Source organism: Sapajus apella, unplaced genomic scaffold (assembly GCF_009761245.1).
Source record: "Sapajus apella isolate SASKATOON/1434 unplaced genomic scaffold, GSC_monkey_1.0 scaffold109, whole genome shotgun sequence".
NCBI classification, from domain to species: Eukaryota; Metazoa; Chordata; class Mammalia; order Primates; family Cebidae; genus Sapajus; species Sapajus apella.
In genome coordinates, this window is record NW_022437049.1 from 6,268,715 (window position 1) to 6,290,341 (window position 21,627).

The following is a 21,627-nucleotide window of genomic DNA, read 5'->3' on the forward strand; positions in this document are numbered from 1 at the left end:
ATTGCCTGTCAAAAGCACCTTTGTCAATACCATAATAAAATACTACAATATAATGTATTTGAGAAGCCATTAATTTTCAATGGGAAACAGAAGAGAAACTCTAGATAAAATTGAATTGCGGTGATGAAACTATGAAAAGTTAGATTAAATGACTGGTGAACCTTTAAAAAATGTTGCTTAAATCTTGACAAGGTACAAGGTTTCATAAAACTCATGTAAAGCTTTCGGAGAGCACCAAATTCTAACCACTAGCCAGAGTGCCAAGATAAATAAATTCTGCAGATCTGCTATATAGCATAGTTCCTATAACTAATATAACTGTATTATATAGTTAAAATTTAGTAAGAGGGTAGATCATGTACTGTGTTTTTACCACAATAAATAATAATGAAAAGGGTGGGAGGAAACTTTGGGAGGTTAGGGACATGTCTGTGGCTTTGAAGGTGGTGGTAGTTTCATAAATATATCCTAATTCTCAAATGCATTGAATTGTATACATTAAACATGGGCAGCTTTTTACTTCTAAGTTTTTAAAAATAACACCTATAGAATTATAAAATCATAAGCATTGGCTGGGCATGGTGGCTCACACTTGTAATCCCAGCACTTTGGGAGGCTGAGTAGGGCGGATCACGAGGTCGGGAGATGGAGACCATATTGGTTAGCACAGTGAAACCCCATCACTATTAAAAATACAAAAAAAAAATAGCCAGGTGTGGTGGCATGCACCTGTAGTCCCAGCTACTCTGGAGGCTGAGGCAGAAGAATTGCTTGAACTGTGGAGATGGAGGTTGCAGTGAGCTGAGATTGTACCACTGCTCCAGCCTGGGCAACAGAGTAAGACTTCATCTCAAAAAAAACAAAACAGGGCCGGGCGCGGTGGCTCACGCCTGTAATCCCAGCACTTTGGGAGGCCGAGGCGGGTGGATCACGAGGTCAAGAGATCGAGACCATCCTGGTCAACACGGTGAAACCCCGTCTCCACTAAAAATACAAAAAATTAGCTGGGCATGGTGGTGCGTGCCTGTAATCCCAGCTACTCAGGAGGCTGAGGCAGGAGAATTGCCTGAACCCAGGAGGCGGAGGTTGCGGTGAGCCGAGATCGCGCCATTGCACTCCAGCCTGGGTAACAAGAGCAAAACTCCGTCTCAAAAACAAACAAACAAACAAACAAACAAACAAACCCACAAGAATCCTTGTATATATACCATTTTCCAGAGAGTAATTCAGAATTCAAAGTCTACTACTTACTGAGGTATCTTTTCATAGAATATGTCGACATGTTATGTTTAAATGAAAAAAAATTGTAATTGATTTCTGGTTTAGAAATCTGTCTTATGATATAATAGACATAAACCCTGTTCATCTGAAAGGGGCTTTCATTAACAGAATTATTATTTATGTATTTTATTTCTAAACATCCTTATTAGAGAATGATTTGTGCTGCTTTATTTAGAAAAGGTAGAACCACCACCTGTAGGACATTTAAGGTATTTTTTCAAACAATGATGATTGATTCGCTGTAATAGGGGCACATCTTATGAGAGACTGTTATTGGTGGCTGCCTGTTTATCTTCTCTATTCAAGTTTTACCGAGACATATGCAGGAAGCATTCCGCAAGTGTGGTATGCCATCTAACAAGTTTGAATGGAATTAAGTGAGTTAAATATGCCCAAAAGACTCAAAGCTCAGAGTTCAAAGGCAGTTAAGTCTAGGTAAAATAATTCTATTAATAATTGATGGAGGGAAGCTTATGAATATCTGCACTGGTCAAAATGCCATATAATTTTCAGAAATGTGATAATACTAGAGATTTACTTCTTATTTTGTTTCATTTGGTTAGCAGACAAGAAGCCATCTTTAAAACAAAACAAAGGTTTTTAAACTTAAAAATTTTTAGATTTTTAAATTTTAAATTTCAAAAAGTAATTTTTGAGACTATTACTTTTAACTCATCGAAGTTGTGAACAACCCAAGAGCTATCTTCACAAGGCCTAAAGATTTATCAAGCTATTTAGATTATATTGTACCATATTTATGGTAGCCAATTATTTTATCCAATCTATGTGAAAATAGATGAAGTTGTTGAAAAAAAAATCACATACTAGAAAATAGCTTCCTGAACTTTCCTAAATGTATATGGGTGATAATTACTTGGTAATTGCATGCATTTTTTTACTGTTAATTCTAGTTTTAATTAAATTTATATAATTGTTCTGAGTTTATCTTTAGAAGGGCATGAAAGCTATGATAATTTTAGGATGAATTTGTACAGTAAAAGCATTATTTTCAGTTTTTTTCTCTGAATACTTATTTATCAGAAGTAAACTTGTAAGTTTGGGTCCTTATCAATTTTATTTCAATAGGGCACTAACCTTGAAATGAAAACTTGCTAAAAAATTGTTGGTTTGATATGTCACCTTTCTTGCTAGGAACTGTCAAAGTCTAATAATATTATTTCTTTTTCTCCCACAGTGGAACACCCTGACAAAATGGCTAATGACCAAGGTATGGTGACCCAATCTGTCATTTTGTGTTTTTTGAATCAATCCTGTCTGTTAGAAATGTCAGTCATTACTTTATATTCCTCTTTTCACCTGGCGCATACACCCGATGAAGCAGACACTGGTGTGATGATTAATCTTGTTAATGAGGTTTTGCTTGGCTGAGGCTGAGACTCTGATAAGGAAGATGTAAATTTTCTTGAGAGGAAATTGTTTTGTCTCTATTCTGAAGGACCAATTAAAATGTCAAGCTTCTTTGTATGAAATAAATTTTTAGTCTCTGTCTGCACTTCTGAATAATTCACATTAAGTATAATTAAGCTCAGCATAATTTTCAAGCTGCTCTTGTACCCTTTCATGAGCTATGGATTAAAGTTCTGTAGCTCTACAGAGAAAAACCATAAATTATGTGTGATTTTCCTCTGCAATGATCTTCCTTTAATATATAAAATCAAAGTTGGGTCAAGTTTTTGGGGGCATTATCATTGTTCATTTTGAAGCCAGAAAGCTGTTATTCAGTGAATCAGATGCTCATTTGACTCAATGTATAATATTTTCTCCCTTTTCCTTATTTACTAAAAGTTGATTTGTATAGAGAAACAGGTAAAGTTTTACACAAAGGCAAAATGGAGATAAATAAGAGTAATCCATCAACGTATAAGTAGATATGAATTTGCTATTACCATGATTTGTAGACCAATTGGTAAATTAGGATTCCATTATCTTTACACAAAGGACCATTAGTAGAATGCTGAGGGAAAAAATGAATAGTTGATGAGTTTTATTTCTTTGAGGATGTTATTTTCTTTCCAGAAGAGTTAGGAAATACTATAAACTGGTTGTAGTCAGTGCTGTTAGTATTTGTAGATTGAGAGTCTGTAGTTTATATAGTTTGTTTCCTTCCTGCTTTGGACACCTACTGTGGGCAGAACTTACTTGCAAACATCATGTCTCATAAGGCACCATCTCATGAGATTAGGGGAATGCATTCTTTCAACATGAATACTTTTTAACTTTTGACAAACACTAAGCCTCTGGATGCTGGCTCTCCTTAACAGCAGAAGGCTGCCAGCATGAGCAGCATTTTCTTCAATGGTCCTGTGTTTACATTCTTCTCTGGGGATGTATACCTTGCAACTGCTTAACAGAATGTGGCTAGGGGCTTACATGTGGAATAATAGAAATGGGACTGTACACAGCAATGCCTACTCAGGGCTAAGGTTTCTCTTAATCTAGCTGCTCCTGCTTGCTTCCACTGAAAATATTTTCATAAGATTAATGTCTATGAAATAATATTTGTAAAAAATATTAATGATAAGTAATTATCACTTGGCATGCATTTACATAGGTAAATTAAATATTAGTCTTAGTCAAATCCAAACCTGGAATAGTTAATAGAAACAGCTTTATTATTGCAGTTATAAAATAATAGAAACAACCTCTCATAACCTTCTCAAATAAATCTGAAGCTTCCACTCGTGACTCCTAATTTTTGAAATTATATTTAAAAATAATAGAGAAAAAAATTAAAATAACTGTTGAAATGTTACATTATTAGCCACTTAGCTGACAACATGTCCAAGCTTCTCAATAAATGGCTTTCCACTTCTCTCTGGATACTATTACATTGTTTTCTCTCTTTTTAATTGCTTTTTGTTTTTTAAGGTAACCGTTTTGCTTAATATTATTTTAAGCTACCAAACACATATTCTGTAATTTGATTATTTTATAAAAGGTAAATGAATAAATTATTTCCCAGTCCCTATTATCACACATCCTCCATGGATTTTGAGTCTCACATCTACAATTAAATCAGGTCAGTTCTCAGGAACAAAAGGATCCCCCAAGAATTACGGCCAGTGACTGAGTCTATTAATATATCGGGTCAGTTATCCTTTTTCTCTTAGGATTCTGTCACATATGTGACTTGGAGCCTTATTCAGTCACAGTTGGCATATAGTTAGTTGATCAAGTTGATGGGCTCCAAATTTTACATCAAACTGAATTCACTTGTAAAATTGAGAGGGACTGATGACATATAATTTAGTGGTTATTAATAATATCTTTAAATTCTTATAAAGAAAGCATGTTAAATTTACTGCACCTTTAAAGCACTTTTTTATAAACAAAATCAGTCTTCTGAGTTGATGACCATATGCATGAGACATAACCCAGCTTAAAGATCCCTCTAAGATTGATGAAAATAATAGGAAAAGACTGATCTTAATATTCCCATTCCCAGCACACAGCAAATTGGTTGAATATGTTTTACCATTCCCACTGTTAGACCTATTTGCCCCCTTCTGATGGAGAAATAATCCCAATATTACATTTATGACAGGAGCTGAATTTCTGCTTAGAGAAAATTCCCTCGGAGAAAAAATGTGGCACGTGGGGTCAGAATTAACCTTGCAAAGACGAATCCTAAATAAAGAAGCAGGAGGTTGAAGTTGACTTATATGAGAGAAAGGGAGACCAATTTTGATTGTTCTAAAAAAGTATTCAGATTCTTGTCACAATTATTATTTTAGGGACCAAAGATCTGCCATGAAGAATGTAACTGTGAAAACAAAAGTCATTTGAAATGGCTTTAATTTGGGGAAAATATTTTCTTGTGAGCAACAGTAATAGTTGTTTGACAACGATAGGCATTAACACAGAACTCCTAATTTCTTTATGTAATTGTAAATTGGTGAAATCTGGCATTTTTAAACTTTCTAATCTTGACTTTCTCTATAAGACTGGTTTGTGTCAGCCTCTCTCTTGCCCCATGTCCCAATTTTGTGGATTCTTCCGGGCACAGGTGGCCAATACATATGGAAGTAAAATAAATTTTAGAGATTAACCATGTAGTTTCATTTTTTGGAGGGTTGGGCAAGGAAATTGCACAGGCTATGTGAAGTGGTACAGAGGTTAGATTGAAAAGCTATGCTTAAAACAATTAAATTATTTTTAATTTTTGTGTGTACATAGTAGGTGGATATATATTGGTAGGGTGTGTGAGATGTTTTGATACAAGCATACAATGTGAAATAAGCACAGCATGGAGAATGGAGTATCCATCCCTTCAAGCATTTATATGTTGACTTATAAACAATTCAATTACACTCTTCATTTAAACATGTACAATTATTGACTATAGTTACCCTATTGTGGTATCAAATAGTAGATCTTATTCTGTCTATTTTTATACTCTTTAACCATTTTCACCTCCCCTCTCCCGAGCACCCCACTACCATTCCCAGCCCCTGGTAACCATCCTTTCACTCCGGATGTTTATGAATTCAATTGTTTTGATTTTGGTTTTGACTTTTGAATTTTTCCTTTTTTATTTTCTCTATTTTGATTAAAACTCCTTCCATTTGTCTGTGCTGATGTGAGCCTATGCAGTGGTAAAATGCACCCCTATGCAGCTCTTGCCAGCAGTCACTGTTTTAAGAGCTTTATAGGAATGACTCACTTAATTCTAGTAACAATACTGTGAGAAAGGAACTATTATCTCCATTTCAGCAAGGAAGAAACTCAAGCTCAGAGAGTTGTTGTCTATAGAAACACAGCTAGTAAGTAGAAAAGCCATGATTCCAACACCAGAAACCACATTTCAAAAGCCCTATTTTAACCATCAACCAATATGTTACACGTATATCGCCACACATTCAAATTTGGCATAAGGCTATAAAGTTGCTGTATCTGAAGTTTCATCTACTGTTATTTTCCCATTATAGATCTTCCTTTTTGTATCTCTGTGAATATTCTAAAGAACAAGGCAAATAACTCTCAATCTGGGGTCATCTTGTTAGTGGTGTCGCCACAGCAATGAATATATGATCCGCCACAGCAATGAATATATGACCCTAACACTTCTTTATTTCAGGGAACAGGGATGCTGATAATTCATTGCCTAGGCCAGCTTGGTTTGTCAATACAAAATGCTATATACTGGGTGGGTCAAACAACAGAAACTTATCTTGTCAGAGTTTTGGAGGCTGGAAGTCCCAGATCAAGGTTCAGCATGGTCGGTTTCGGGTGACGGCCCTCTTCCTGGCTTGCAGATGGCCTTCTCACTGTGTCTTCCCATGGTAGAGAGTGACCTCTCTGGTGTCTCCTCTTCAAAGGACACTAATCCTATTGGATTGGGGCCCTACCCTATGATTTCATTTAACATTATGATTTAATTACTTCCATAAAGCCCTATATCCAGATAGAATCATATAGGGGGTTAGAGATTCAATATACACATTTTTGGGGGAAGCAATTCAGTCCATATCATCCACATTTAAAAAGAAAGCTATCATTTCACTCTTTCACTAATTTTTCCCCAGTTTTTCAGATAAAAGAAGGTAAACATTTTGCCCAGGATTACATAAATAGTTGCTGACAGAGTTACAACTCAAAACTTTTCTTTCTGGTTCCTAGAGTGTGCAGTCTTTCTACTGTACATGGTTACTATATTTTAAAAATTTGATTTTCATTCTTCTAAAATCAGCTCAGACCTTTTAGAGTGTCTCACAGAAGCATTTTAGAAAATCTTCTTGTTTTGAGTTTGCAATGGAGGTTAGCTGTAAATCTGAAACATGACTGCTTCTTAAAAGTGATTATTAAATCAAACTTTTAAACTCGAGGGATTGTATTTTTTTTGCAGTGTTATGTGCCATTCAATGCCCAAATATTGTTCTGCACCATGAGATGTCTTTGTATGAAAAGCAGCATTCTTAGCATCAGCAGAAATGTTTACTCTTTCATGTGTATTTCTGTCTGCCCATTGAGACAATAGAATAGGTGCTATGGCAATGATATGGTACCGTAAAGTGGGCAGGATTCTTGTCAAGTGATCTTCATCATTGCTGAGATGAATTACAAAGAAAATGCTCACTCACTTTGAGCAATCTCAAGTGTCTTTAATTCTCCATGACCTGGCAAAAGGGTGATCTGAAATACTAGGCCTACAGAGGAGGCCTACCTTCATAGGACAGTTTACAGATCCAGATAAAAAAAAAGTGTGCTGTACACTGCCCACCCAACATGGAGAGAGAATTACTGTCCTCTGAATTGTGGTAATGGCCACTGGGACCTCTTGTGTGACTTTAGGCAGATGAATTAACATCTGTCAACATCTTCGCCTATAAAATGATAAGTTCAGACTAAATTATCTTTTGGTTTCAAGATTAAGATTCTGAAATTTTAAGATTGATATTAGAATAAAAAGCTCAGGCATAACCATCTTTGCATAGTGAAGCATCTCACATTTATGGCTTTTCCACTGTGTGTCAATTACTCTTCTATGTACTGTGCATGTGCAATCCTATTTAATTCGTATAGCACCATTACAAATGTAGAAAGAGAGAGAGGTTAAAACTTGCCCAAACACTCACAGTGTGTAAGTGGTGTGAAAGTTGATTATACAAAATGGAGTCATTCATGTCTTACCCAACATACTAAAATGGAGTCAGGAGGTTATAAGGAAAAGCACTCAGATCACATTTATTCCAGGAACTGTCTTGTGAGACTAAACCAAAAACTGCAAGGACCTGGTCATGATTCTAAGATTTCGAGTCTTACCTAACACCTGCTGACACTCAGCAGCTCCTGGAAGACACGGCCTGCACCAATTAACTTCCTTTCAAAACAACTGGCATAAACTTCCTCTGTTCCCTGATAAAACTCCTGTCTTTTCCCTTATTCTCTGGACTCACCTGGGGCTACCTTGGTTTGTGTATCCTGAATTGCAATTCATGTTCTGAAATATGCTCTTTGCTCAGAGATGCATCTCTATATATCTTTATTTCAGGTTGACAGTGCTTAGACCCAGAGACATACCCAGGCTACCTAACTTGAGAATCTCTGCTCTTGACCACTGTGTAATTTCTGGAAATGCAGACTCATGATCTGTCATCACGGAAGTTATATCTAAATGGCATCCCCATAAGTTCACCTGGTTTAAAGGACTTTGTCTTTCCTCAATAGAGTATTCAGGCAAAGTACTTACCACTGCACCTGGCGTTTTACACCTCAGCAGTTTTAATCTCATGAATAAACAGAATGTTAATTGTTTCCAATTTCAGGGAAATAGGGTTTTCGAGGCAGTCTAGTCAAGCTTGGAATTTAGTTAATGTAATCCAGACTTTGCAGGGTTTGGATTACAGCAGCCAGGCTGCTGTTTGAAAAATGGAAACGTTTAGTGCCTTCTGATGGGAGCTGTTTAATAGAAAATTAAAACCACTTCTTACCCTATTATTGTGCATAGTTTCAACACAGTTTATTATTCAGCTGCTTGCTACACCCACTTGAAAGAGCTATTTTCAACTGGGTTTTTCACAGGTCCAAAATTTTGCAATTCCATAAATTAGGACTGTGGTGAAATAGTAGTAGCAGAAAATGAATAATGCGCTTTTAATGGAGTGTTGAGGTGCTTATCAAGTTCCCAGCAAGCAGTCAAATAGCTGCCTATGTCAACTTCTCAGCAGTTTTTATGTTTTAACAGGAAACTTTGGAAGGGAAAAAAAATACTTAATACTCATAGGAATTGATGTAATTCATGGAACAATTTTAACCTTCTCAAACCTGTAAGGTAGACATTTTTGTTTATACACTTCAAGTAAAATTCCATAAACCGGTTCTTCTTGTAAGAGCCGCTGTATTTTGGATGCCATTTCCTTGCTAGAGACATTGGCCAAGTACAAAGTCTTCCTAGCTTTATTTTCTGCCCACTTCAATCAGTGCTAGACTCTGCCTCCTCAATTTTCTCTCCAAAACACAGATGGGCCCCTGTTGCTTAGGGGGATGAGGTCAGTTCTTTGACATCAAGACCTTGGCTGTCTGACTCCAGCATCTTTTTCTTGGTCTCATGGTCAATAGATCCCTCCACAGATGCCACAGTCACAAATCACTCTGGAAAAAGTGCTCTCTTCACAGCTACGTGCTGTAACGTACCATTTTCTCAGCCTTAGCTATAATTTCTCTCTTTCTCAACTAAGCAAAGTCTTCTTTATCTTTTAAGACTCCCTTCCCAATTTTGCTTTTTTCAAGAATCCTTTTTTACCTTTCTGGTCTTTTATTTATCTGGTTTTTCATAACACCCAGTTTATTCCTACTGTGTTTTCCATTTCTTATACTTTGCTATTTACATTCTTAGTTTCTTGACCAGATTTTAAATTCTCCAAGGACAGAGAACTGGCTGGATTCTTCACATTGTCATTCCCACTCCCTAATTTAGAATCTGTCCTGCTTTAGTTTTCTGATAAGTGTTTAATAGAATCATGACACAAATGTTTGGGGAAGCAGTCACAGAGTAATCTGGAAAGATAAGTTTTACCATCAAATGAAAATGCCTAGTTTGTACAGCTGAAAGTAATAGTGCAAATGGCTTTGGATATTGTATATTTACTTATCTTGGGGGAGAAGAGAATTTATGCATATATTTCCAACAGGGAAAAATATATTCAGTAGTCACCTACTAAAATAAAAGCTAAATAGGAAAACAAGTTCTCTGTAATTCAGCTGATAGTAGTTACATTTGTAGATGGACCCTTTTTGTGACCTCCACTGTTGCTTTCCTTCCTTGTTTAGCAGAAAATTGATAGATTTGAATTTCACCAGCTGCTTGGAATTCTGAGTACAAAAAGGAGAAAATCAAAACCAATGGATGCTGATGAGTTTGTTAAAATTGTGGCTATGAAGTGTGAAAAGAACTAGACTCTTGAAAGCTTGTGGATAACTATGTACCTAGTACTGTGCTGGCACTAAAAGCATTAGAAGAGAATGATTCTGGCAAAGCGTTAGAAGAAAGTATGGTTCCATGGGTCCATTTTCAAGAAGCTTGCAATGTAGTTAGGAGGACAATAGTAACAATTTCAGGCCAGTATGAAAAATGCAAAATGCCAAATCAGATGGTACTGTCTACATGTCTATGTTATGGGATTTCAGATAAGAAATCATTTTGAGCTGGATTACAAAAGACTTCTTAAAAGCTAATACTGGGCTTTAAATATATGAGTAGAACGCGACTCAATGCAAGCTACTACGGGGGAAAGAGTAGTTTATCCCGTATGTAGAGAAATTCTAGGATTAGAAAAGTCAGGAAGCCAAGAAGCTGGGAAGTAATGAGGACTGCAGGATGGGCTCCGAGAACAATTAGGATACAATCTGCTCAGGCACAAACATATCTTATGCCTGCCTTTGCAGAGTAGTACACTATGGCAGAGATGTAAATTGGTGAAGAGGCTTTTGCTGTTTCTTTCTGCTCGAATGTGGTAGTTCTCGGGTTTTCCTACTTTTGAACACATCAAGTAGCTATTGTCTACCCTGGCCAGTGAAGACCTGCCTCCTCCTCTGTATACAGAGCCTTGTAAACTCATTCACTCTTCGTTGCTGATACTGATCAATTTCCTGCTTGGAGGGGTGTGACTGTGGGATAGGGAGAGAAAGTGATGACGGGATGGGGGTAGGAATGAGGCCTCAGTAGCAGCCATCTTCAAAGAATTTTCTTGGCCTTTTTTGTGGCTTCTGTTTTACCTTTTCTGAAGTGGCACCTACACTTTTTCCAGTACTCTGCATGGTGACAAAGAAACTTTTTTTCTTTCCCTGCCAAATCTTTCTTTTATTCTGTATGTTCAATTGAGAATGGAGCCACCATCTCAAGTCACACACACTTAAACTTTCACCCTTACACCCCAGGACCAACTGTTTGAAGTGCTCTAATTTCTGTCCACCATATTCCCCATTACTTCTTTTTATTTGTTTATTTATTTATTTTTTGGGAGACAGAGTCTCACTCTATCACCCAGGCTGGGATGCACTGGCATGATCTCAGCTAACTGCAACCTCTGCCTCCTGGGTTCAAGTGATTCTCCTGCCTCAGCCTCCTGAGCAGCTGGGATTACAGGCACCTGCCACCAAGCCCAGCTAAGTTTTGTATTTTTAGTAGAGATGGGGTTTCACCATGTTGGCCGGGTTGGTTTCGAACTCCTGACCTCAGGTGATCTGCCTGCCTTAGCCTCCTGAAGTACTGGGATTATAGGCTTGAGCCACCACCCCTGGCCACCCATTCCTTCTTTTAGTTATTAATTCACCTATATTGCTAAAATCATCATCATCAGAGTCACACAGGCTCAGCCACTTCAAATGAAACCCTGAGTTTATTAGTCTTTCTGAGCTACAGTTTCCTCAGCTATAAAATGGGGTTAGTAATGTCTACCTCAGAGATTCATAATTAATATTATTGCCATATTTATTGCATTAGTTTCTTCTAATCCATTTAGTTTCACACTCATCTGGAATAATCTTTCTAAAATACTTGTGTAATTGAGTCAGTGATCTGCTTAAAATATCTTCAGTGGATCCCTGTTCTCTACAGGATAAAATCTAGACCCTTTTTCAGTGCACATAGGGAGTTTTATTATTTTATTTCTGCATTTCTTTCCAAGCTCATCCACCTCACGTTTTTCTACCTAATATATCAAGATAGATTTTGATCTGTCTAGTTCTGTTGGTTCCCTAATATTTGCCTTTTCAGTTTTCGTCCAGTCTCCCTTGTGAGACATCAAGAATGTGAGAATGAGAAGTAGTAGTATTCATAGGAGTAACCAATGTGCTTCTTAAAAATAAAAAACATATATATGTATCTCCCACTCCACTGGTTGGCCTGGCAAAGTATACTGCTTTTACTTTGGTGATTGAAAAAAGAATTCTCACCTCAAATGCCACCTCCTCTGAGAAGCCTTTTTCTAGGCATAAGTAGATAATCATCCTGGTTTTCCACTGGGTCACCTACTTGCTTTTTTTTTTTTTAATTTTGGAAATTACCATATGGTTATAATTATTCACTTAACATTTTATATCTCACTGACTTACAAACTTCTGCAATAGTCATTTTATATCCCTGATGCCTACCACTGTGGATCTACTTAATGTGTTTGTTGAGTGGATGGATGAAGCATGGATGGAGACATGAGTGATGAAATACTGTGTTCATTATGTACAGCAGTGTCATTATGTACACAGACTAGCAGGGCCCCAGCAGGATGCTCATCTTCTAGTGTTTTCAGACTGCAGCTGCAACTTCCAGACTTATAGTCACTTGGAGAGGAGAGCTCCCTCATCCTCTCCTGCCTCTTCTTCCTGGGATGTGTGGCAAATTTGTTCAGGCACAAACTCATCTCACACCTGCCTTTGGGATAAGCCTGTGAACCACGCAGATGGGTGAGGCTTTCATGGATTATTCCGTGGCCTTTGAGAACAGATGCTCTTTTATAAGCCAAAAAAGATTGTCTCATTCTTCATGTTGTAGTCTGGCAAATGAGCTAGCTCTTGGAAATATCCAGCTATTTAAGACGGTGCCCATATTTTGAGGAACAGAATGCTTTTTTAGATTTTAGTAAAGACTAAGCTGCATATAAAAGTGTTTTCTTAGATCCCTAGGCTGACTCTTATTTCAGATATACTAGAGACATGTGTCCATAAAAGGACAGTCCAATGAGAGGAAGGACTTCAGAGACCACCATCTACCACTATACTACTAATATTATTAAGCCATCTTTATACTTTATTCCATTAACAATTCAATTGTTATTCAGATGTTTCATTTCTAACTTGCATGAATAATAATTATAATAGCTAATAAACATATTGGGCTTTAGCTATGTGGAAGGTTATGAAATGGGTGATCAGGAGCAGTTGACAAGTTTTCATCACCAGCCATATAAGGGAGATAGACTAACTGTAGTTATTGTCATGTAGGTCAGAACTTATCTTTTCTGACCTGAAATCTTTAAGAAGGAGGTTAACTACTTTCCTTTTATCAAACGATCTTGATCTGTCCAGCTCCTTTGGTTCCCTAGTATTTGCCTTTTCAGTTTTTGTCCACTCTCCCCTATGAGATATCAAGAATGTAAGAATGAGAAATAGTAGAATTCATAGACGTAACCAGTGTGCTTCTAAATTTATATATATGTGTGTGTGTGCGTGTGTGTAATATATACACACACACACACATATATATAAATTTAGAAGCACACTGGTTACATCTATGATATATAGATACACACACATATATATATATATATATTCATTCCACTGGTTGGCCTGGCAAAGTATTCTGCTTTTATGTGGGTGATTGAAAAAAGAATTCAATGTTTGTAAGCTTTTTCCTACTTTAGAAGATTGTTCAGATAACTTTTTTTAACCTATCATTTGCCAAGCTCTGCAAGAGACCACATGTATGCCTCAGATAGTCAAGATCCATAGTCAAGCTAAGATGTAAACCAAGAGCAAAAATTAGGATAAGAAATTCATTTGTTTAAATTTGTCTAGGATGCCCGCATTTTCTATTTTGCACCCTGATATTTTTTGTAATAACTATGCTCACTCGATTTCATTTTATTTGTGTGTGAAATTATCTTAGTTTTGAGTTTGATTTCTAAGAATTTAAAAAAATGAATTTGCTTCACGGGAAGAGTCTAACCTGTTCATATTTTATGGCCTAAGTCCAGAAATTGGAATTGCAAAAATACTACCACTTACGATTGAGGGAAATATGGGTAATGGCATATTTGGTTTTCTTGCACTCTGTCTCAGAGTAGTTTACCAAATGCATTCTTATCTGCAGATTATTTCCCTTAGACTTTCCACAGGTAGAAAATAAAACCAAAGGTTTTGAAGAAGGGAAAGCAGCAAGGATTTGTTGAACACCAGGGCTCAATATGTGGTAGGAATAGTTGTAACAATCTATTTTCTTTCAGCCAGTGAACTTTCTTTCATGTTGATTTGAAAACAATGTGTTGAATCTTAGGAAAAGGTGAAAAAAGCTCATTAGTTCTTTTCTATTAAAGTATTTGAAATATCTTAGATATTGGTTATGATTTTGCTTTCTGATTTTTGATGCCAGATACCTTTGTGTAAAATCAGCATTGTTATCAACTATCTGGTAAACCAATCTTTTAGAAACACATTTCCGCCTCTGACAAATCACCTACTTTAAATATATCTCAATATGATCTGTGTGTTGGATGAACAGTAAAGTTGTATTCAGGTAATATTAATGGATATTCTTTATCCACTAGTATACAAGATACAAATTCAATACAATTTCTATCATTATCATCAGAATTATTTTCAGGGAACAAATTTTAAAATCAAGAAGATAGCTCAGTGCTCTGCATCCTTGGAAGGATATACATTGAACATTTATTAATGGCCAATCTGTCCATTTGATTTAGATTATGGGCCACATGTTTTTCTCTAGGGATTGATTGTAGGAATGTCATCCTGGATGACCCTCTCTTATCCCCATCAGGGAAGATGGACTAAAGAAATGATTAGAACTACCACATCCACTTTTCTCCATGTCTTCTGCAGATTAATTTTCCATTCTGTCTTCTCTGTACGTATAAACAACCACAAGGAAAATGTAGACTCTAGGACTGAAATCCCAGTTGAATTAATCTTTTTCAGTGCCAAAAATTTTTTTATCATGGAAAAGATTCCTAGTCTCCCCATATGTGCTGCAAATAAGGATTTAATATAAACATTAATGTTATTTTACTTTATACACACACCATAATAATAATATACACATAATTTAGGTGACATGTCAGGATAAAAATATACACATAATTTAGGTGACATGTCAGGATAAGAACATAAAGAATAAATGGCATAATAGTAATAACTTAAGATTTGTACTTATTAAAACTTTACAAAGCATCCTATTGGACATTATTGATTTATAGGACATTGAGAACACATTTTGCACATCACTTCAGTTAGCACAAAGGAATATAACAATGAACAGACTTCTAAAACGAAGTCATATGACTTCTGCCCATTTTTTTTTCAATTAAGAGAACAGGTGGCAGGGAGATCCAGAAGACTTTAACTTTTGTCCAAAGAAGCCTATGGCATGGGCTAAAAAGGGATAAAAAAAGATTCCTTATGAGGCCCATCTTTTAAATAAAATGTAAAAGGCAACTCCTTAAGAGACTTTATAATATTTTAAAAATTCAAAGAAGGGAGAGGAATATGAAATTTCTGGATAGGACCTGTCTAAGCAGTACCTAAATAAGATATATTTAAATGTGTAAAAACTATTTTGAATAACTCAAAAGCAGCCATAAGTTTCCACTATTTTAACTCAGCCAATGCTTATTTAATATTTGTTTAACTTTTGGAAGTTACCATTTCCTGGTTCCAATATCTAAGGTGAAAGTAGAAAATCATTTGCTTTAATTATCAAAACTTTCTGTCAGAAGTTTTTTTGTTTTGAAAAAATGAAAATAGCTGCATAAAATCCCTAGGTTGTTAAATGACACATAAATTAATTGCTCTTTAATACCTCATTCTTCCCCATCCTCAATTTGTGTTATTGAGAAAATATAGGTACACAGTAATATAATACAGAACTCTGAATCCTGTAGAATTCTATTCATATAGTATACTTGGTTTTGTTGTTGTTGTTGTTTGTTTGTTTTTACCGAGCCAGAGTCTTGCTTTGTCTCCCAGGCTGGAGTGCAGTGGTGCAATCTCGGCTCACTGCAACCTCTGCCTCCCGGGTTCAAGCAGTTCTGCCCCAGCCTCCAGAGTAGCTGGGTCTACAGGCATGTGCCACCGTAACTAGTTAATTTTTATATTTTTAGTAGAGGTGGAGTTTTTCCATGTTGGCCAGGCTGGTCTCAAACTCCTGACCTCAAGTGAGCCAACCTCTTTGGCCTCCCAAAGTGCTGGGATTACAGGGGTGAGCTACCACACCCAGCCCTTATATAGTATACTTTAATCACTATTCATATAAAATTGTATTATTAATTCATATAAAAAGGAAAAATAATACTCATTTTCAAAATTCTTTAAGCCATGTTGAACTTTATTTGAGGGAAGAAAACGGAAATTTATTACATTATTTCCCAAAAATTTCTATTTGAATTTCTATAAATCCATTTAATTATTTAGAATTTTAATTTGGAAAACTGTTAAAAATTTAGTATGATATGCAAACAAGTAATTCGGAATGTTAAGATAAATATAACTATGAAATATATAATGTTATATGACTGAAAATAAAATATTTTTATTTGCTTGCAGTTTTTAATAATACTTTTAATAATAATACTTTAATAATAATTAAAAAGCATTTTAATCTAGTAATAAGTTTATAGTAATAAATGAACTAAGTTGTTCTTAAATCTTTAATGTCAGAACATATTAAGAACCATCTGCAGTTAGTTATTATTAACCATAAAAAGGCCTGCATAGGATCTGATTACAATGAACCAACTCTCCCTGTCATGGCAGGATCCATATCTAATATATCTTTTTATATTAGTTCTTCCCTGAGGATTTAGGACTATGCCTTGCATATAGTAGGCATTTAATAAATTTTCGAAAGAATTATGATCAGTTTTATGCTTCGTTACTAAAATGAAGACCTCTGGGATAGGGAAGTAGTTTATATCTTTGTATTAGTTGACTTTCACTCTAGCTGTTTTCTAAATTCTGATTAGTCCTGTCTTTCCCTAAATCAGTGCTTATGAAATTAACCAAGGTAACTCAACACATCTAATATCTGTGGTACAGCAACAATCTCTTAAAAATGCTATGATTTTCCAAGGAGTAACACCCATACACTCATATCCTTTTCTGTTTTAGCCTCTAGTGTCTCTTCATTTGAATACTTGGTGATGCTCTCCTTAAAGCAATGGGAGAATCTTTTATCATTATTATTATGATGTATTAGCCCCACAAAAGGAGACTTCCTGAAATTTAAAAGATGTATTTCAGAGAATGGAAACCTAACGCCACTCAAAATTAAAATTTGATACCTCTGTCTTTATTTCAAGAGATCTCAGCCTCATCTATATCCCAGAAATGGGTTTTATGGTTTTTTTGTTGAAGTGGTGCAAGAAATCTGAATCACTATAAATCTAAACTTGTTCCTTGATGACATCAACTTTTTAAAAAGTACTTTCTGTTGGGCATGTTGAGAGTTACATGGTTTCCTTTGTGTTATCAATCTAAGTATAAGGGACAAAATGTTAACCCATATCAATATACTAGATTCCGTGAGTCGAATGTACAAGCTTTAAGCTGCTCCTTGTTATTTAGAAACATTTCTAGAGTTCCTTGATCTCACCCAGTGCTTTGACCTATAGGACATCTGATTTCTTCTACTTATTGAAATTCACAATGTAATCAATAGCCTCGCTAAATCTAAGGGGTGCTGTACTCAGAGAGCTTTATGTGTATGTAATATAAGGATATGCTTGTGGGCTTGTTTTTGCATCCTGCCACAAATTACAGGGAGAGTTGTAAACTTCATTAAAAAGACATTTGCCAGGCTGCTGGAGAAAAGGGAAAATCCTCCATAGGCTATCTACCTAATTTCCAGCTGATACAGGATTACTCCCAACAGGTAACATGTATTGCTTTACTGGCCTAAGTGATGGGGTTGTTAACATCTCTTTTGGCTGGCTGTTTTGCAATCAAGCTACTTTCAGTTGCTAGAAAATTCATCCTAATATTCATGTAGAGTTTCCACCTCTCATCAGTTCTTCCAACATTGATCTCACATTGTCTCATGGGCATAGCTTATCCACTGCTCATTGAAACCTCAAATATGTCAGAGTTATATAAACAAGGCATTTGTAAAAGGGTAGACTTGTCCGCATTTTTGTCAGCCCACTAAAATTTTCACAATTTCAGCTCATTTTAGTTGTTCCTTTCACCACCACCTTCCCCCAACACACAGACACACACACACACACACACACACACACACACACACACACACACAAATAGGAGCCTCCATCCTATCTCCTGCTTCTTTACATACTCACAGTTATTGGCCCAGCAGATAGTAAATGTGCCATTTTATGCTGAAGATACAATGTGACTGAATTAATTTATCTTATTGCTTACTAGAAGTTTGACATCCTAACTTCAGCTCTGACTTGATTTCAAAAGAATTTTAAAAATTGTGAATGTAGAGTCAGTTAACAGGACTCTAAGTTGTTTCTTCAAAGCTGTTTTGCAAGTAAAATGATTAAAATCTTGGGAAAGCTTTGGTAAGGGTAGTTTTTGTTATGCAAAATAATGTCACAAAATCAAGACTCGAAAGTTATAGAGATGAAGAAAACCAAAATCTATTAAGTATGAGGAAACAACCTATGTTACTGTAGCTGACTGTCCTGGTTGGCTTTCTCTGTGATGTCCACTGATTGGAACTGCTTTCAGAAATAACAGTTTTAAACAAATAAAAGAGAGAATTACCTATACTCTGGTCTTTGTTTGCATACAGATTCAACTCTCAAATGTTTTATATAAGTAGTCTACCTAGATATTCTAGAACTCAAAATCTAATCAAATAATTTCAGTTCTATGAATACATCAATAGAAAAAGGGATTATCTGTGGTGAAACACCATTAAGTAAATTTTGGATTATTGTATAATTATTTAGAGGGAATTCCTGTCTCATTTCCCTTTAATACTGCTTTCATAGCTGTTATACACCTAATGGAAGGCAGAATTTCCAATAATGCTATACTGAAGGAGCCTTCTTCCCTTCATGGTGTATTTGTAGGAAATATTCAGACCGTATGGTTTGTGACATAACCCCCACTCTTACTTCCACTCTGAAATTTCATTCCCAGGTACTGTGTTTGACAAACAACAAAGAGAATACCCAAACCCCAGTTATAAGATGAAATGTGCTGGCCCATGTAGCATAATAATAATTTCCGATAAAGTCATGTCAGATGGGTGACAGTATCTGCAGAACCTAGGAGCTGGAACCTGAGTTTTTTCTGTTCTAAAAAGTTCAGGAGATTACACCTGTAATCCCAGCACTTTGGGAGGCCAAGGTGGGCGGATCATGAGGTCAAGAGATTGAGACCATTCTGGCCAACATGGTGAAACCCCATCTCTACTAAAAATACAAAAATTAGTTGGGCATGGTGGCACATGCCTGTATCCCAACTACTTGGGAGGCTGAGGCAGAAAAATTGCTTGAACTTGGGAGGTGGAATTTGTAGTGAGCTGAGATCAGTCTACTGCACTCCAGCCTGGTGACAGAGTCAGACTACATTTCAAACAAACAAAAAAAGTTCAGGTGAAGAGCATTTATACTGTTACTGCTGCTGCACCTTTAAACAAACAAAAAAAACACTTTAATAAGAATATTGGTGGAAAAAAAGAATGGAGGATGGCTTACCAGTGAAACATTGAATTTTCCTTGTTTAAGAGAGTCTACTTTTGTGACTTGTTTTTCTCACACATGGAAAATAACATTTTCTTACAGGTGTAAGGGTATTAGAATTGTCAGGCTTTCCTTTTCAAAGTAATCTATTCTGTTATTATGAATGTTAAAATATTTATTCTTTTTGTCTGATCATTTTGTTTGATTTGTGCCTTCATGGTATGTACTAACATTCTGACATGCTCTTCCAATGAACAGGTCGTCATGGAGATGGAGGTTATTGGCCAGTTGATACTAATTTGATTGATAGAAGCACCCTAAATGGTAAGTATATAAATTTGGTAATATTGAATTCGTTATATTAATTAAATGGTTAATTCAAGAGTGTTTGAGGCAAATTTTCTATCAACTGAAAGTGCCAGGAACCTTGGATTTAGTGTCTTAGTGGGATAATAGAAACATGAAGCTATTAAAAAAAATAAAAATCTCTAGTACATTCTGCCAGGAGATGATGCCAATAAGAGTTGACAGGTGTGTAAAAAAGGAGTCAGTTAGAGAAGCCCAGTGTCAAACATTTTATAAATGACACAAAGCTGTGAAATACCAAGATTTTTAAATGTCGCAATATATTTAAAATGTTTGCAAGAATCTAATTTTATTTGAGAGAGGTGAGATCTAAGGTTGGTTGAACTGAAACCCATTCAACTTCATATATATTAAAGTTACTTGGATTTTTGCCTGCAGAGTACATTAATCCTTCAAAATCCTCTAGCATCTTAGTGCTAAGTTTTCTTTGTGTTGTCAAGATTAGACATTCACTTCTGCTCATCCTAGTGGAGCATGCCCGAATAGTTGCTGGCTTTAAGGATGACCAGATGGAGGTGATACCTAGAACTCCATGAAAATACAAGGCTAGTTTGGGGGCTACATTCCAGGATCTTTTAGTTTTGCTGAAACAAACTCTAAAAGGATGGATTAATACTGGCCAAATTTAGGGGACTAATATATATATAAGGCTATTTTGTAGGTTTATTTTTAATTATTGCTGTTGTTTGATTTACTAAAAAGACCTCCAGATATTCAAAATGTGAAGATGAACACTTGTATACCCATCACCAAGATTAAAACATGAAATATACAACATGGAATTGAAATCTCTTGTATGTCTGTGTTTTCTCACATGCTTCTTACCACTGTCTGTTCCTTGCTCTCATATAAGTGCTCTAACTAATTTGATGTTTACTGAATATGTATACGTATCCCTAAACATTATGTTGCTTAACATTTTTACAAATTTATACAAATAATATTGTATTTTGCTGCAACTTGCTTTCATTTTTAACTCAGTTTTGGAGATGTATCCGTGTGTTTACGAGTGGCCTTCACTCACTTACCTTGGTTGCTTTACAGTATTCTATTTTATGAAATAACAAAATTATTTAACCATTTTAAGAGGTTTACATAAGAAACTTGATTACTGAACTGATAAATTTCCATTTGTTTGATCTCCTGTTAAAAAATCCAGAACAGAAGTCAAAATTTCAATCTAAAAGTAGTTTGCTGCATGTGAAATTAAAACAGTTGTGTGAATCAAGTGATCATTTCTTATAGGCTGTAATAATCTAATGCATCAGTTTTCCCAAGAGGATACACACACACACACACACACACACACACACACACACACATACACACACACACATATAGAGAGAGATAAAGAAAAATTATACAAAGGATTCCCATCTCAATGTACATATGCATCTCAAGGTCTATATGCATAAACAGCTAGAAATAATTCTAACCTAATTGGGCCTCCCATATTTTTAATTGTGAAATATGGCAATCCCAATTTCAGTTCAAATTCAAAAGTTTGTTGTTAACTATTTGAATTTGGTATTCAAATTAAAATAAATTTTGGTTGAAAAGAAATCCCAGCCCACAT

At 35.7% G+C, this 21,627-nt stretch overlaps 1 protein-coding gene across 4 annotated transcripts in view; it reads left to right on the forward strand.

Annotated features, from left to right (window-relative positions):
- The window catches only part of DCC (DCC netrin 1 receptor), a 1,203,097-nt gene that overhangs the window by 1,082,194 nt on the left and 99,276 nt on the right, over positions 1-21,627 (forward strand). For all 4 annotated transcript variants that reach the window (XM_032259518.1, XM_032259520.1, XM_032259521.1 and 1 more), the window contains exons 21-22: positions 2,477-2,509; positions 19,944-20,009. In XM_032259518.1, coding sequence (XP_032115409.1) covers positions 2,477-2,509; positions 19,944-20,009 — 99 coding nt within the window. The remainder of the gene's footprint in view (positions 1-2,476; positions 2,510-19,943; positions 20,010-21,627) is intronic.